The sequence below is a fragment of the Sciurus carolinensis genome, chromosome 5 (assembly GCF_902686445.1).
Source record: "Sciurus carolinensis chromosome 5, mSciCar1.2, whole genome shotgun sequence".
NCBI classification, from domain to species: domain Eukaryota; kingdom Metazoa; phylum Chordata; class Mammalia; order Rodentia; family Sciuridae; genus Sciurus; species Sciurus carolinensis.
The window spans coordinates 13492321-13508206 of NC_062217.1; the positions used below are offsets into that span (position 1 = coordinate 13492321).

A 15886-nucleotide genomic window follows, 5' to 3' on the forward strand; every position below is an offset into this window, starting at 1 on the left:
ATATTATTTTGGCATTTAGTTAATTTAATAAAATAATTTATATGTGTGCATCAATAAAGAGAACCATAAATTATAATTGTGTGTAGTTTAAAATGGAACCACTTAAGTATCTATTTTTGGTATTAAGTGTGTTCAGAACTCTCTTTGTTGAGTCTGGACATCGGGGCTAGCTCTTGCTCGTCCTGTGGATACACTTAATTGAGACCTCTCCGCAGGCAGCTTCCCTCATCCAATCTCATTTTTTCTGGGGCCTGACTCTTACTTCACGCTCTCATGTATCTGTCTACCTGCAAAAGGCTTGGATTTCCCTTCCTCTGGCATTTAATCTTCGAGTTCCCTTCACCCGACATTTAATCTTGATTCTCCTGCCCCTGGCAGTCTGCGTAGAGATGGTTCCTGGCCACTTCGTGCAGAAACCTGGAGACAAGCAGAACTGCTAACCACCTGCCCAGAGTCTCTCCTCTCTTCTTGGCTGCTCCTCCTCTTCCTAGTCCATCTCACAAAAACAATAAGAAAATTTAACTCCAGGGTAGCTCTCTCTTTTAATTAGCAGCTTTCATTTGGAGACTTTTCCTACAATAAAGACTGATTTTTAGAAATAGGCTTTTATGCATGTACTTTTTTTTTTTTTAAAGCAAATTTCATTCATTTTGGGCTTTGTTTTTTGTCATTTTTTTAAAAAATTAGCTTGTTTTTGACAAATCATTAAATGAAGCCCACTGAAGTTGGAGGTATCCCTGTCCCCCAGGGCCTCAGTCCTAAAACACTGTCCAGACATTTAAGGAAGTACTTTCAAACACAGAAAGCAGGGAGGAAACACTGTAGGATACATAATCACGTACTTAAGTCTCTTGGGCATTTACTCTGTGGTCCTCGTCCCAGCTGCCACACCCTTTGCCCATCTGGGAGAGACAGGAGACAAGCGACCAGGCAGTCCCCTGGCACGGAGTGGCCACTGACATCCGTCTTGGGAGCTGTTGTCTGGCTCCAGCTGGAGCACGCTGCAGAAAGCACCCAGCTAAGGTCTGCGTTCAAGGCGGAGCGCCACGATCCATCAGAGCATGGCGCTGGGGAAATCATTTGCCTTCTCTGCTTCCCACTTTCTCCATCTTAAGGCGAGGCCACGGGATCTTCACTGTCAGCCGCATTCCTACAAGCCTCTTAGGCACCACGACCTCTAAACACACAGATTCTCCACCACGCGCCCACGACTTCCACTCCACGCAGGTCAGACATGGGGTTTAGCAATGAGGAAGGGTTCCAGTGACACGCATTTCCCGGACACTGAGTGGAAACCGTCGTTGCCCCTGTTTCTACCCGTTTTTCCATTTAAACAACAACAACTACTTTTCAGCCTCCACTGTGCTTCAAAGCTATTTGCTGTCACTGTAATGGAAGTGACAGCAGGGGGAGGCCGGGGTCACGGTGGCACGCCCCCTCCACCTTGTCAGCCCCAGCCCAGACAAGGCCACTCACCACTGGATGAAGCGGAGTTCCTGGGAACATAAACTGCATCTGCTGGGCGAGCATCGCTGCTGCAGTTTTCTGCTGGATCAAATTGTTCCTCCCGTTAATTTCTAGTTGAGTTTTTAAGTGTGTCGGAGGGTGAAGATATTTGCAGTTCTCTCTTGAACAGCGGCCCTGTAAAACGGACGCGTTGGGTTAGGACTGGTGTAAGCAGCCTACAGCTCCGCTGACCATTTCACCATCCCTCCCGATCTACGAAGGCAGGGATCACACGTGTGTGTGTGTGTGTGTGTGTGTGTGTGTGTGTGTGTGTAGGGATTACGTGATTATCAAGGTTGCTTGAACTGTTGAGCAGAGAAGCTTCATCTGTTCTCCCCCTCCCTCCATCCCTTCCTCCCTCCATCCTTCTTCTCTCCTTTCTTCCTTCTCACCTTTCTTCTGTCTTTCTGTCTCTTTATCCTAATTCCTAACAATAGATTCCAGAGAAATGGGACTGCTGAGAGTAGAGAAAGACCCTCCAGGCAGGATGGAAGGCACGGAAGGGCATATTTACCATGATCTGTAAAAGGAGCCTTTAGTCTTGCTGAATACTGGTTTGTGCAGGATAGAGTGAAATCAAAATATGAAAAAGTATGTGATGGATTCGTGCACTGAGGATAGGAGTGAAATTTTAGGTGTGTGTTCCAGATTAAATGAAGATATTCCTGATTTCAGCTTGCTGTCACAGAAGTCACAGAAGCACGGGAACCACATTTTTTAGTAATGGACATATGTGAAGATTTCAGGAGTTAGATCAGAAGATCACCTGCAACCGATTACTCACTCCTCCACTTCATACCCGCCCCCCATGGCAGGAATATCCAACTTAATGTCATTATGTGACCTAGCAAGGTGTGTTTACGGTTCCAGTAATGTTTGGACTGAAGCTGGCAAACAGAAAAAAAAAAAAAAAAATTAGGTGTGCAAAGAACCACTCTTGAAGAGTAATTACATATGGAGGTGTTTATACTTAATTTCCAAGTTTTCAAAACTACCAATTGTGAGAATCATGTTGATGTGAGAATTATACCATTTCTAGAGAAAGAATAGCAAACTGTGTTAACCACTTTGGGGATTACCTTTCCCTAAAGATTTATCCTATTTGCAACCAGGAAAAGAGACTATGGGTTTGCTTACCAGATATAAAAATAATTTTAAAAGCAAGCTTGGTGGATCTGGGGGGAATAGATTTGCTTATAGTCATCCTAATGCCGAACATCTGGAGTTCTCACTGCTGTCCATGTTTTCAACTGCTCTTTTAGGCAGTTCAGGCTTCTTGGCAGTGCAGATCCTTCCTCACTGCCACACAGAAGGGCAGATGTGCATCCCCTTCTCCGTTCTTGTGGCCTGTGCTATCAACCCGTGCTGCCCCCGGATCTACTCTAATGTCACCCTCTTAGGGAGGATGTTCAATGAGAGTCTGTAGCAAGGGGCCACACCAGTGTCCCCTTAGTTTCAAGTTCACATTGTAGATGCTTTATTCAGCTTCCAATGTACAAGTAGACGTCCTAGCACAAGTTCTGGAAGGTCTACTGTAAAGATACAGGTACCCTGGAACTGCTCCTGGAAACTAAGTTAAACGATTCAGGAATCCTTTCTTCCTCTGCTTCTCTCTGCAAATCTGCTCTGTCATTGCTGCTGTTTTGATTCCAACTTTAGGTGTTGCTTTGTGACTTGCCAGGGTCCCTCCAGCCCCATCAACTTGCTTTGGGCAGCTTGTCCTTTACTGTTCTTTCGTCCCTCCCTTGATAATTGCCTCGGTCTCTCCATTCGTTAAAATCAAATCTCTCAGAGAGCATTCAGGTTGGGCCCCTGAGGGGTGTGACCCGCCTCTGAGTTGCCTGCTTTTGTCACACACCCAAAGCTGATGTCATCTGTGCCAGAAGGCGGTCCTGGGATAGAAAACATAGCTGCCACTCATCAGCTGGGGTGCAGGAGGATTAAGCAGAGTGGCATTTCTTATACAGAGGCTAACACCCCAGGCTTCTCTTTAGCCAAAGCACTTCAGTGGACCCCTGACACCCAGGAAGGTTCACGAGTACATGGTGCCATTAGTCTACATACATAAACGTACAGAGGCACCAACAGAGGGCTTTGGGAAAGCAGAATTCCACAGAATGGGGATGGAGTTAGTGAAATGTCCACATTTCCACCAGCCTAGCTGCGTTCCCTCATAGGACTGTTAATTCGATCACTAGTCTTTTAAAGTAATGCTTTATAGCTGCTCAAATTTCAATTTGGCTGGAATTTCAATTTGATTTTCTTAATCAATGCTTTTATCCATTCGTATGACTGGGATTCCTGGAGAACTACAGAAACTATTTTCAGTAAACTAGAACATGGTGTACAACATCAGATTCATAATTTATTGATGGGAATTTCTTTTTCATGAGAATTAATGCAAGTTCCTAATTTGTCACAAACTTGGAGTAAGGAGAATTATTAACCTATATGCCAGGCAATTTATGTATGGTTATCATTTTCTCCTTACAACAGGAATAATGATCCCTATTTTACAAAGTTGCAGATGGGATCAGTATCAGAAGCAAGTTTCCCAAGGTCATATAACTGGTAAGTGGTAGAGCTAGACTTTAAACTCAGGTCTTCCCGACTCAATTCCATCACTATATCATGCTGTTTATTAGCAACAGTTAAAATCCTGAGAAGATAAAAACTAGAACTATCCTTCACAAAATAATAGGATGCATAACAAAAATTTAAATATATTTAAGTATATGTATGAGGATTTGGGAATAGAAAGCAATTATTTGCCTGCCTATACATTGATAAGGGGATAGATAGGGCTTGGTAGCCTGGCTCTGCCTTTCTTAGCTGTATGATTTGGAGTGATTACTTGAATTTTTTCTTCCTCTGTACAACAAAAATAATTATTGTGTCGTCTTCTTAGTGCTGTTGTGCAACTAACTGAGTTAACACATGCATAAGGCTTAGGGAAATGCCTGGCACACAGTAAGCAATGAATAAATGCTATTAGCATGAAAAATATTGGTGTATGATATTTTATTTTCAGAAAGTTCAGGATCACGAATTTATAGTATTTTGATTGGTCTCTGGTTCTTTACTTATTCTATGAAATAATTGTACTTAATTATTTTATGATTAAAGTTATTTTCAATTCTACAGAATATTTTTGCAAGTATCCATATTTAAAGCAATAGCCCTCAACCTGATACTCACATTTGAAGAATGTTCGTTCACGGAGGTCTGAGACATACTAATTCAAGCACTGGAAATCTCTAGGAAACAGGATTTGATTAAGAGGCCCTGTAGGATTTTTAAAATCCTAAAGGAAAAGCTACTGTCAAAATCTAATGAGCTATCTGACACACAAGACGATTTTATCAGGACGTTTTCGTGAAGGCCTAAGATTGCTCAGGACTCACATCACTGCACCAAAACTGTTGACTTTCAAGCAAGTTGTCATAACAGAGTGAGAGATGGCTGTGTGCATAGGTCAGGCATCTTCGGACATTGTCATGACACAAAACAGGGTCAAAAATAGTGCCTTCTAAGTGGAGTCTAAGGAACAAGGACAGAAACATCTTGAGACAGTCCTCCTTGTGGTTGGTAGGATTTGTTTCTTTTTTCATTTTAACTCTTCCTCCCTTTTATTTCTTGACCAAACACTGTCTTCCAAGAAATAAAGGAAGGAGGGTCCAACCCTGGGACAGGGGCCTTCTGCTGGATTGAGGAGCCATGCTGTGGAGAGCCTCAGGGGACCAGGAAGCAGGTGGGGCACCAGCCAAGGGGATAGGCTCACTCCAAGGCCTAGTCTGGAGAGTGTGGCTCGCTGGTCACACAGCTCCTAGGGGCCTAGCTCACTAGGTGGTAGGTGTCGGGGGTAGGAAGGGCCGGAGGTGGTGTATGGCTAAGTCTCATTCCTCTGTTTGTTCAACAGGGATTTCTTGAGCTCCTACTGTGTGGGAGGCGTCACACTCAGTGTTACTTAAAGAAAAGGTGAATAAAACCAAGATGCAGAGTTTCCCTTCCTGAAGCCTGCAGGCCATGGTGAGGACGGAGGTTAATGAAGTCATGCCACAGATCACTGTCGAATTACAAATTGCCGCCCGTGTTCTCCAGGGGGAAGCCGAGACAAAAGTGAGAGGTCGGAATTGAGACTGTTGGGTCAGGGAAGGTCTCCAGAGAAGTGACACGTGCACTGATACCTAAAGGATGCCTAGAAACCTGGCAAGGGGGTGGGTAGTGGCCAAAGTGTGGGTGTTTATGGTATGTGTGTTGCACATGTATATGTGTGTGGGTGTGTGTGTGTTGTGTGTGTTGGTGACGAATAAAATACGAGAACACTGAGAGGAGGAGAATAAGCTCAGGCAATGTCCCACTGGGGAGTCTCAAGGAGTTTTTCAGGCTGGAGTCCAGAGGGGCGCGGTGGGAGCTGGTGAGTGAGAGACGAGGCACAAGCAGCAGCCAGAAGCCAGATGCCAAGAACCTGGAGAGCCAGGTAAGCCAGAAGGACTTCACTGCCTTCGAAGTTTCTCAGCAGGAGACAAACAGTATCGGGTTCTAGTACGTTTAAATCTTGCCTGATTATTAGATTTTGCATTTCTGACTTTATTTTAGTTCATATTGTTTGGAGATCACTTGATTAAAAATAATAACAGACTTCTGATGGAGTCCACATCGGGTTTGTGCAGTTTATTCTGCCTCCAAAAATAATCTCTACTCCAGGAATATTTAGCTTAGAGATGATGGTTAGAATCAAGTTATAATTTCAAGCCAAATTAAATTTATTAAAATAAGCCACCATGGAGGATTCCAATACAGAGTACGCGTGTTGATTCTCAACAGGATGAAGAAAGAAACTAAATGACTCTAATATGTGCTTGGCAGAACGACAGATCAGAGCTATCAGAGTTACATGGCCATTAAATTGCATGGCAGAGGATGGGGAAAAATGCTACTCTGGCTAAGAAAAGATTTCAGAATCAGGTTGGTGTGAGAGGAAAAAGCATAGCAGGAAAATGAGATTTTCTAATTGCTTGTTTTTAAACAAGTGATTTTTAGAATCTTTTCCTAGTATGTTCCTTATAGAAAAAAGCGAATTAAAATTTGTAAGCAAAAACAAAACAGATCTATCAGGAGATTGTTAAACATCTCCAACAACAGGAGCTTTTGCCCATAGGAACTGCTGAAGACTATTATATCCTATGTGTTTTCCCTGGGAAAAGTAAAGGATGTCAAGGAGCCTGCATTTGAACAGCTATTAAGCCCCTGCTGTATGTACTATATTACTTGGGAGTCATTTTAGTTGTGTCTCTGCATGGGCCACGTCATCAGTCAGTGGACTCTAAAAAGGCCCCCAGCAGGCAAACCATGGAAAAGCAAGTGATAGGGGCCCAGAGTGGACACTTTGAGCCCTGGAGCCTCTCTGACGGTCAATGCTGGCCATGGAAAAGCCTGGGAAGAGCTTCTCAGATTCCTCGCGTTCCCCTTGCCTGCTGACAGCTTCCTGAGACCTGGGCTCTGTCTTGGAGCTAATTCCTGATGCCTGCTCCCTCTTGGATCTTCTCCTGGAGACGCAGTTGAAAGTCAGGGTTAGAGAACAGCCTCAGAACTGGACTACAGGGACTCAAAACCCAGGTCTGCTCTGGTTGTTCTGGGTCCTTGGCAAGTGAGTTTCTACCTCACAGACTTCTGATGAGGATTAAAAGTTAACTTCTGCAAAGCATTCGAGCTGTTCCAAGCATATAATATAGCACTCTTTAAGCTTTATTATTATTATCATCATTATTCCTATAAATCCCTTCTTTTGGGTAAGAATATCTGACATTTAAAACAAATTCCCTATACTTGTTCAGTTTTTCTAATACTGTGCTTTGGTCTGGCACATCTCCCAAGCTCTTGAACCCTTCATTATTTATTTATTTATTTGTTTATTTATTTATTTATCTTTGGCACTGGGGATTGAACTCAGAGATACTTTACCACTGAGCCACATCCCCAACCCTTTTTATTTTTTATTTTGAGACAGGGTCTCACTAAATTGCTTAGGGCCTCCCTAAGTTGCTGAGGCTGGCCTCAAACCTGTGATCCTCCTGCCTTAGCCTCCTATGTCACTGGGATTACAGGCATGTGCCACGGTACCCGGCAACCCTTTGTTATTCTTGTTCTCATGCCCGATGCCAATTCTGGTCATTGATCTCTTCAAAGAGCCTCAGATCTGTTTTCCTTTGATATCTTTTCTGCTGAGACTTGCCAGAGCTATCACCATGTGTGACTCACCTGGAGGTTAAAGTAGCTGTGTATTATAGCTGGAAAGTCCTGGAATTCTGGTTGTGGCTTCATCCCAAAATGGTGATGTGAACTTTTACAAGTCATTTATCACAGTCTGTGCCTCAGTTTTCTTGTGTGAAATGGGGGTAATCCTGTGCCCATATCTCAAGTCCTCCCAATAGTTGTTAGAGCCCCAACAATTTTTTTGCTCAGAGAAAAATGCAAATTGCCAGGCATGGTTTCCATATCCATTTTCCCCTTGAAGTTCCTACTCTAGCAAAAGGGGAAAGCCACATAAACCAACAGTGACAGGAATAGGGGGCACTGGGGATGTCTGCTGGCATGGTCCACACGTGTTCGTGGACTCGTGAGACGCCTGTGTGGCCAGGTGTGAGGAACATCAGCAGCAACGGCAAATTCATCAGAAAGGACTTTGTCTGGGAGGGTTTGTTAAGGACCGGCAGCATGCACAGCTCAGGAACAAAGGACTCCACCCGAGGCACCACAAGTGGCTTAGCAGGTATCTCCTAAGTGACTCAGGTGGTGGGTGTAATAGATGTTCAGAGCCTCAGTTTCCCCAGAGTTTCAAAACCTCTCAAGATTTTTTGAAGGTGTGTGGGGGGAATAAAGGCTGGGATCTGAGTAGGTGAGCCAGTTTTTATAGGAACACCATTTTTATGGGCCTGAGTCAGGCTGCTAAGGCCAATGTAGCATTTGGCCTGAACCTTCTCTTCTTCCCCCAGTACATTTCCGGAAGGATATGGGTAAGTAAAAGTGTCGGGGAATAAAATGGTTATTTACATCAGAGCTTAATTTATAACGTTAACTATGGGACTGAAATAGCTCTACTCTAAGGCAAGTGACAGATGAGGCTTTTAGGCTTCTTTTGAATTTAAATAAACTAATTGAGCCACATGAGTTCTTGGTGTTATTAGTTCCAACTACATAATATAGCAAATAAAATACAACCACACAAGGGCATTGGGAATAGAAGGAAACTGTAGGTTTGGGGAATCATTAAAAGCAAATGATAACCAGAACTTACATCACAATGAATGATTTCCCATATCGACCTTATGCAGGAGCCTAAAATAGGTCCTATCTGTTTCCTATTTGGTTCAATTTGTATTACAATTCATCTTTTATAGACTATAACTTCTTGGTAAATAGCACAAAATGTTGTACTTATTAAGGAGAGATAGAAATGGGATATTTACAGTCTTCCCTTTTCTGGGACGTGTTCCTTTTTCTCTGCTGCTTCATGGTAATGGAAGAACTGGGGAGGAAGAGATGAGGAAGACTTGACCTTGTGGCCCCACGAGGCCGTGACTGAAAACCAGGAATGCCAAGGGGCAGACCTGCAATCCACCGACCACACCTTTAGGGGTTTAGGGAGCAGGAGGAAATGTGGGACTCGGGGTGCCTAGGTGGTGCCCAAGGATGTCGCACATTTCCCCGGAGAACCCCAGAAGGCCCAGCGGCTCCTTCCAGGGCCTCACCTTGACTGTGGGTGCTCTCGGGGTTCTGCCATTCAGCCTGGGCTTAACCCTCAGGCACAGATGCTTGTACCTTCTCATGTCTGGATTTGCTGGTAGGGCTGCTTGCTGTCACCCAGGGCGGGGAAAACCCAGCACAGGTGCCTTGGGAATGGATCTGAGACTCATTCATTATCATGCCCTGTTCCTATAGGGACTGTTGGCATGGGCCATTCATGCCGTGGCCATTTCAAATAAATAACACACAAATTAACAAATGGGAAGGAAAGGCGAAGTTGGCCGATGGCTCGCAGTCTGCTGTTTCAAAGCATATTTAAGCCTTTTTTAAAAAATTATTATTTTTTGCCTGGGCAGTTCCAGTCTCCTCTCCTGCTACTCTGCCTTGTGATGGTGAAGCTGTTTATCAGTTTCACAAAGGGGCCAAGTCCTGTCTTTACTGCTAAGGATTGTTCATCCTCTTAATTTTGCATGTTAAAATTGAAAATGTGCCAGTTAAGAGAAATTGGTGGAACCAAAAATAGCCCCTCTGTTCTCCAGAGATTCAAGGAAACAAACTTCTGGGCACCAGATGCTTCGTTTGGAAATCATTTTTTTTAAACCAGAATATAAATGTCTGCTGAGTCACAAAGGGACGTCAGTTAGTTGGTAACCAAGCAGCCGGCCACGGAACGGGTCTAGTGGCTGGTGGACTCCATAGTATCTAGATTTTTCTGACACCACCTTCATACATGTGTGATGAAATGCTCATATCACAGCCCTAGGATTTTTCCAGAAGAGGGCAGTTCTCTTCTGCCACCTCCTGTGCTTCTCTTCAAAGCTCACGGCACCAGGACCTTCACGGTGGACACCCAGTGCCTGTCATCTAAGGATCTTCCTCCCCTCCTTCCACAAAGATGTACTGACCCTTTTTTCTATGTGCCAAACTCGGTGTCATTAAACAGAAAATTAAAAGATCAGTAGTGCCATGACCAGAGAAGTACAGGGCCCAGCGGGAACCCATCACAGGGAGCTTCCCGTGTGCAGAGCCAGTGGTGACTCCAGATTGTGACCGGGCTATCAGATTGGCTAGTTGGGGTAGACGTGGGGATGAGTAAGAGGTGGTCACATGGAGAATTAAAACAAGCCAGGGTAATTTCTGGTCACTCTATGGGGTTAAATTCCTGTAGGCCTTATGAAGGTCTTCATATAACATCTGGAATAAAGTAAATGCTTCATCAACACTGGCTGCTGTTGTTATCGCCTCTGTCATTAGTGATTCCAGGAACTGTTGAACTGTTTAAGGAAGTGGTATCCACAGGTATCTACAGGTATCGCCTCACACACCGTCTGTTGTCGCCATTTATGAAAACATGGGAAATGCTTCTGGCCCAGGTAGAAAATGTCCCAAGCCTGGGTAAGCTCAGTGCCTCCCCCACAAGTCGGCCAATCAAGGAGTTAAACCCAGGGGGGCTTCCGGACCCGGCTCCAGTGCATTCTGATTGGTCACGCTCACCTGGGAAGAGCTTGGGGAAACTATTTTGAATCTCGCACCTGATGATAAATATACCTGAGACCGAACCAGAGTGTCCTGGTTGCTGGTGTCAGGGTCGGGAAAGCTTCCTTGGGGAGGTGGGCGGAGGTCGAGTGCCATGTGACTGCAGGTATGGGCAGCCAGGAAGGGGAGGAGGATTGGGAAAGATGTGGGGAAAAGAAAGCAGAGGGGCCAAGAAGCACTGGGGAAGCTGGGGCACGGAGCGCCCCGAGGCAGCGTGTCCCCGTGGACTCACACGAGGACAGCGTGCTCCTCCGAGGCTGGTTTCTGACTGGGTTTGGGAATGACCTGCAGACCCGATCTGCCGCAGGGGAAGGCTTCACTTGGTCCAGAAAAACCGGCCGGGGAAGGTGTAGGGCAAAGCACCTCAGGCCACTGCATGGTCCTGGCGCACAGGTGGACGGGGAGAAGGTGAGCGATTCCCAGGAGAGGTGGGGCCTGGTCACGTCGCATCCTTCACGCATCCGACAGCTGGTTTTGGAGCATCGGCGTTATGCCAGAAACTGGGATGGAACTGACACAGGACTCGAAACTGTGACCCTGCCCTTGATAAAAATAGCAAGAACTTATACAATACTGTAGGTGTCATGGCGCAGGCAGTTTCTAAGTGCTTCTTGAAGATCAATCCCATTTAATCTTCTCTACAAGCTCTTAAAAGAGGTACCGCTAACAGTCCCATTTTATGGGATGAAACAGAGGCAGAGAAAAGGGAAAATAACTTCCCAAGGTCACAGAGCTAGTTAGCAGCAGAACTGGGCTGCCTTCCAGGCAGACTGGCCCCAGACTCTGCTGTCACCTTCCCCAGAGCCCTTTTTAAGAAACTCACAATGGAACATTCATATCACACCTTACAAAGCATTCTTCACACACAGTATCTTATTACAGCTTCACAACGTTCTTGTAATATGTTACCCCAATGGAAAGGGAAGGAAAAAAGAGGTTCAGAGAGATTTAAAGGTACTTTTCAAGGTCATATTATTAAGTCAACCAGGGCTACATTCAAGTCCTACCTTCTAACACACACCCACTCTCCACTGTTCTCTGAGCTCAGAGAAGGTACTGAGTAACAGATTTTGGGCTCAACACGTGAAAGCTTTGCTTAAAACAGAATAGGTGACCTCAAATGATAATGAACTTTAGGGAGTGGACACTGGGTAGTCCGTGTTTGGGGTTGAATTGTTTCTCCGGAAAAAACACGTTGAAGTCCTAACCCCTAGTACCTCTGAAAGTGACCTGATTTGGAGACCAAGTCTCTGGGGATGTGATCAAGTTTAAATGAGGTCACTAGGGTGGGCCTGATCCAATAGGACTACTGTTCTTTTCAAAAGAGGACATTTGGACACAGGGACACGTGCAAGGTCTGAAGACAATAGCCCTCCATAAGCCAAGGGCCCTCTGAGGCCACCAGAGTAAGGAGAGGTCAGAAAGTGATCCTTCTCAGAACCTTCAGGGAGCCTGGCTTTGCTGACGCCTTGGTTTGGGACCTCTAATCTCCAGAACTGCAACAGCGTAAATTTCTGTTCTTCTACACTATCCAGTTTAGGATACTTGTCAATAGCGGTGATGGGAAACTAATACAGTCTCACCTGTGAGAAAAAAAATGCTAGAAGCTGCTTTTCCATGAGATGGGAAGATACGTCAGCAAGACACCGCAGTTGTGCTGACACAAAGGTCTGGTTCTGTGAATGTGACTCTAATTTTTTCCATGAACTTAGGTAACAAGATCCACCTCTTTGCTAAGAAATAAACTACGACACTCTCCAAATCCTTAACAAGTGCAATGAGTTCCTACCCATGAAACCAGTCAGCTTAAACGCTATCAGATTTTTCATATGGAAGATTTAGTGGGAGAGATTTATTTTAGCAAAAGACAAAATGTTTCACGAAGGAACTCATTAGTAATGCATAAAGGCCTACTGAGTCTCTGAAGATCCATTCTCCAAGAGAAATGTTGGGATAATTTTTACATTCTGATTACAGAGAATGACTTGATAAAAATTGTCCTTGATATTAAAATTGCATGGGGGAGGGAATCAGTCAGTGGAGCAGGAGGGAAGTCAAAGAGAAGGGGTGAATCTGGCCAGCATTTTGAAGTCACTCTGATGAAGGGAACATTCTGTGGTCTCACTCACAAAGTGAGGTCACCTTTTCAGAAACTGAGATACAAGGGCAATGACAGCTGGGACAGAGGAGAGAGAGGGGCTGCTCTGTCTAGCGGGGGACGATGCCCCCTCACCACAACCCACTCATCCCTCCTCTACAGGCCACATCCTCAGTGCCCTTCCTCCTCACCAGAGCCGGGCCTGCCCAGAGCAGGACGATTCCTGAACTGGCCTTGGGTCTCTGACCTGCTCAGTGCCCCAGCTTTAATACTTTGGTGACTTTGTTCCAAGTCTCATCTTCCAGCCAACCTGGTTCATCTGCTGGATGTTCATGGTTTCACATTCGAGGGTCTCACAGAGCTTTTCCCCTTGCCTCTGGAGGCCAGGTCTGAGAGGCTGCCTCTCTCCAGCCTCCATCAGAAAGCCCGACCAGCGGGCTAGGCCCTATTGCCCATGTTGTGCACCTGCAGCCCATCTACAGACGTTCTGAGGTCACCACCCTCCATTTGCCCCCACCATGTCCACCCTTGAGGGACACCTGCTACTGGTTCTCAGACTTCCTGACAATAACCAGTAGGAGACATGGAAAACACCCGGCTCACCTTGTGTCTGAAGGAACCTGCATCTCTTTGGCCTGGGGGCAGAACTAATTCTTGGTCAAATCCTGCCAATCAGTGAGATATGATGTCACTTCTCCCTCTTAAGTCTTTTCTCTAAACTGTGTATGGAAGAAGTATTTTCTCTTGGCAAATTCCAAATGTTCCCTATCTGTTGCTACTGCTTGGATACTTAAGCTCAGAATAGCCCAGAAACTGCTGGTCAAATTGATTTGTAAATGGATTCAATGCACTATTACAGTCTAGTGTTTTTTATATGGTACGTAGGGGTGTGTGTGTGTGTGTGTGTGTGTGCAGTAATGATGCCAGTTGAATGTGAATACACCAGCATTACTGTTATGGAATGCTGATTATTAGCCAAACTCTAAGCATTGTGTTAAGTGTTTTGCACACATGATCCCAGGCAAACCTGGGGGAGAGGGAAGTACCAGTAGTATCTCCACCTGATAGTGGGAGAACCCAGGGCTGAGCAGATTGAGGATCTTGTCTGAGGCAGAACCCAGATCTGAACCTCAATATCTGTGCTCCTGAGTCTTTGCTCTGAGTCACTGTACTTCTTTAACAAGTTCATAAAATTACTAAAAAATTGCATTTGCTAAATTCTCAGGATGTGTGCTAAGAGCTTTATGGAAATCATCTTTCATGTCCACGTTGAGCCTTTGGGTGTAGGTCTTATTTTGATCTCCACATTGCAAATGTGGAAACCACAGCACAGAGATGCTAACTAACTACCCCAGCTCACAGAGAGTCAGGGAAGCTCGGAGAATTGAAGCAGTCGGCCTGGCTCCAGGGCCACTGCCCTCTGAATACAAATCACCAACTCCTGCCACGCGTCTGATGGTGCTGGGCCAAGTGGATGCACAGAAGAAAAGTGAACAGTTTCCATTCCTGAGAAACTCCAGACACACAGATCCGTGATCCACATACACGTGAATATAAGGAGAGAAACCAGCATGATAAACAATATTTAAGTCTAATATTAGTCAAAAGGATCCACATACTGTTTCATAAATCATACATTTTTGCAAATCCAATTAAAGTAATTGAGTGCATTTTATAAATATGGCTGAATTTTAATGCATCAAACTGGCAGTTGAAGAGAATAGCTAAAGTAGGTTCCCTCAGCATATCTCATCTACTAGGGCAAAGGAGGCGGCAGGAGCAATCTCAGGGCTCCCGTTACGAGATCACAACCTTCCCAAACCTGTAGAAAATGAGGCGCCTGGATTCAGACACATGAATGCATTACACATGTATAAAACTGTACTTTAAGGTTTTATGCACATACATTTTAGGCATCTATCAATGCTTCACTTATTGGAAAGGTCTAGAGCCCTGCAGGATGGGGCTTCCCTAGGAACAGAGGTGAAGGATGTGGAACTTCTACTTTCTTTTCCCCCATTTTGAGTTGTCCCAATTCTCCTCCTCCTCCTCTCGCTGCTCTTCCTTCATGTGGAGGACTTGCTAACTACTCCCAACCTTCCTTGGAAAGCATTTTCCCCTTTCTCTGCATTTCTCCAGCAAGCCATACCCCTGGGCCAGCTCCTGACCCTGACACCTGCTCTCGCTACTGTCAGGATCAGTGTCAACATCAGATCCCATCTTGGGCCTGCACCGTAAGCTGCTTGTGAGCAGAAGCTCATCCGTGCCCTCTGAAGAGCCACCAGTGGGTAGCACAGGGCCCGGGAGGCAAGACATTTTATACCTGGGGGGACAAGACCTAGGGGCAGACAATTATACCTTGATGGTGGCTTTAACTGCTTTGGATGCTATTTCCTTCCATTTGAGGGTCCTTATATCATAAAGCACATGCTGGACTTTGCTAGCAGTATGTGTAGGGGTATCCCCCCGTCACCCCGTAAGATCAAAAATACTACTGCAAAGAGTTTTAAAATAGAGTCTGTGTTTCCTAAAATGAAAATACGCTCAAGGATATGATTTCCTACTTCACCAATAATGCAAATGTCTACAAATGAATATAAATGATTTCTACAAATGAAAATAGGTTTCATTTTAATGATGGCTTTCTACACGCCTCATGCTTTACATACCGTGACCCTGATTCTTGCAGCAGCTCTGGGACTTTGCATCATCACCTATATTTTACATACTGAGTGAACAGAGGCGCAGAGAAGTAACTGACCCAGGCTGAATAGCTTGTCAGCGGTCACAGAGCTGGTAGGTGGCCAAGTTAGGATTCTCACTTGGCTCTCTTGAGAACCAAGAGCAAACGTCCTATGCCCTGTCATCAGCCTCCTCCCTCCCACCAGGATGGCCTTAAACACTGATCTCAGTGTCCGAGAATTGGTAACCTCAGTGTCCAAGCTGTGATTATCTCAGGGTAAGGAAAATCCCACAGCAAGGTGCTTCCAATGATAGTGT

At 45.1% G+C, this 15886-nt stretch overlaps 1 protein-coding gene across 9 annotated transcripts in view; it reads right to left on the bottom strand.

Annotated features, from left to right (window-relative positions):
* The window catches only part of Mbnl2 (muscleblind like splicing regulator 2), a 150038-nt gene that overhangs the window by 50059 nt on the left and 84093 nt on the right, over positions 1-15886 (bottom strand). For all 9 annotated transcript variants that reach the window (XM_047552626.1, XM_047552628.1, XM_047552623.1 and 6 more), the window contains one exon: positions 1477-1641. In XM_047552626.1, coding sequence (XP_047408582.1) covers positions 1477-1641 — 165 coding nt within the window. The remainder of the gene's footprint in view (positions 1-1476; positions 1642-15886) is intronic.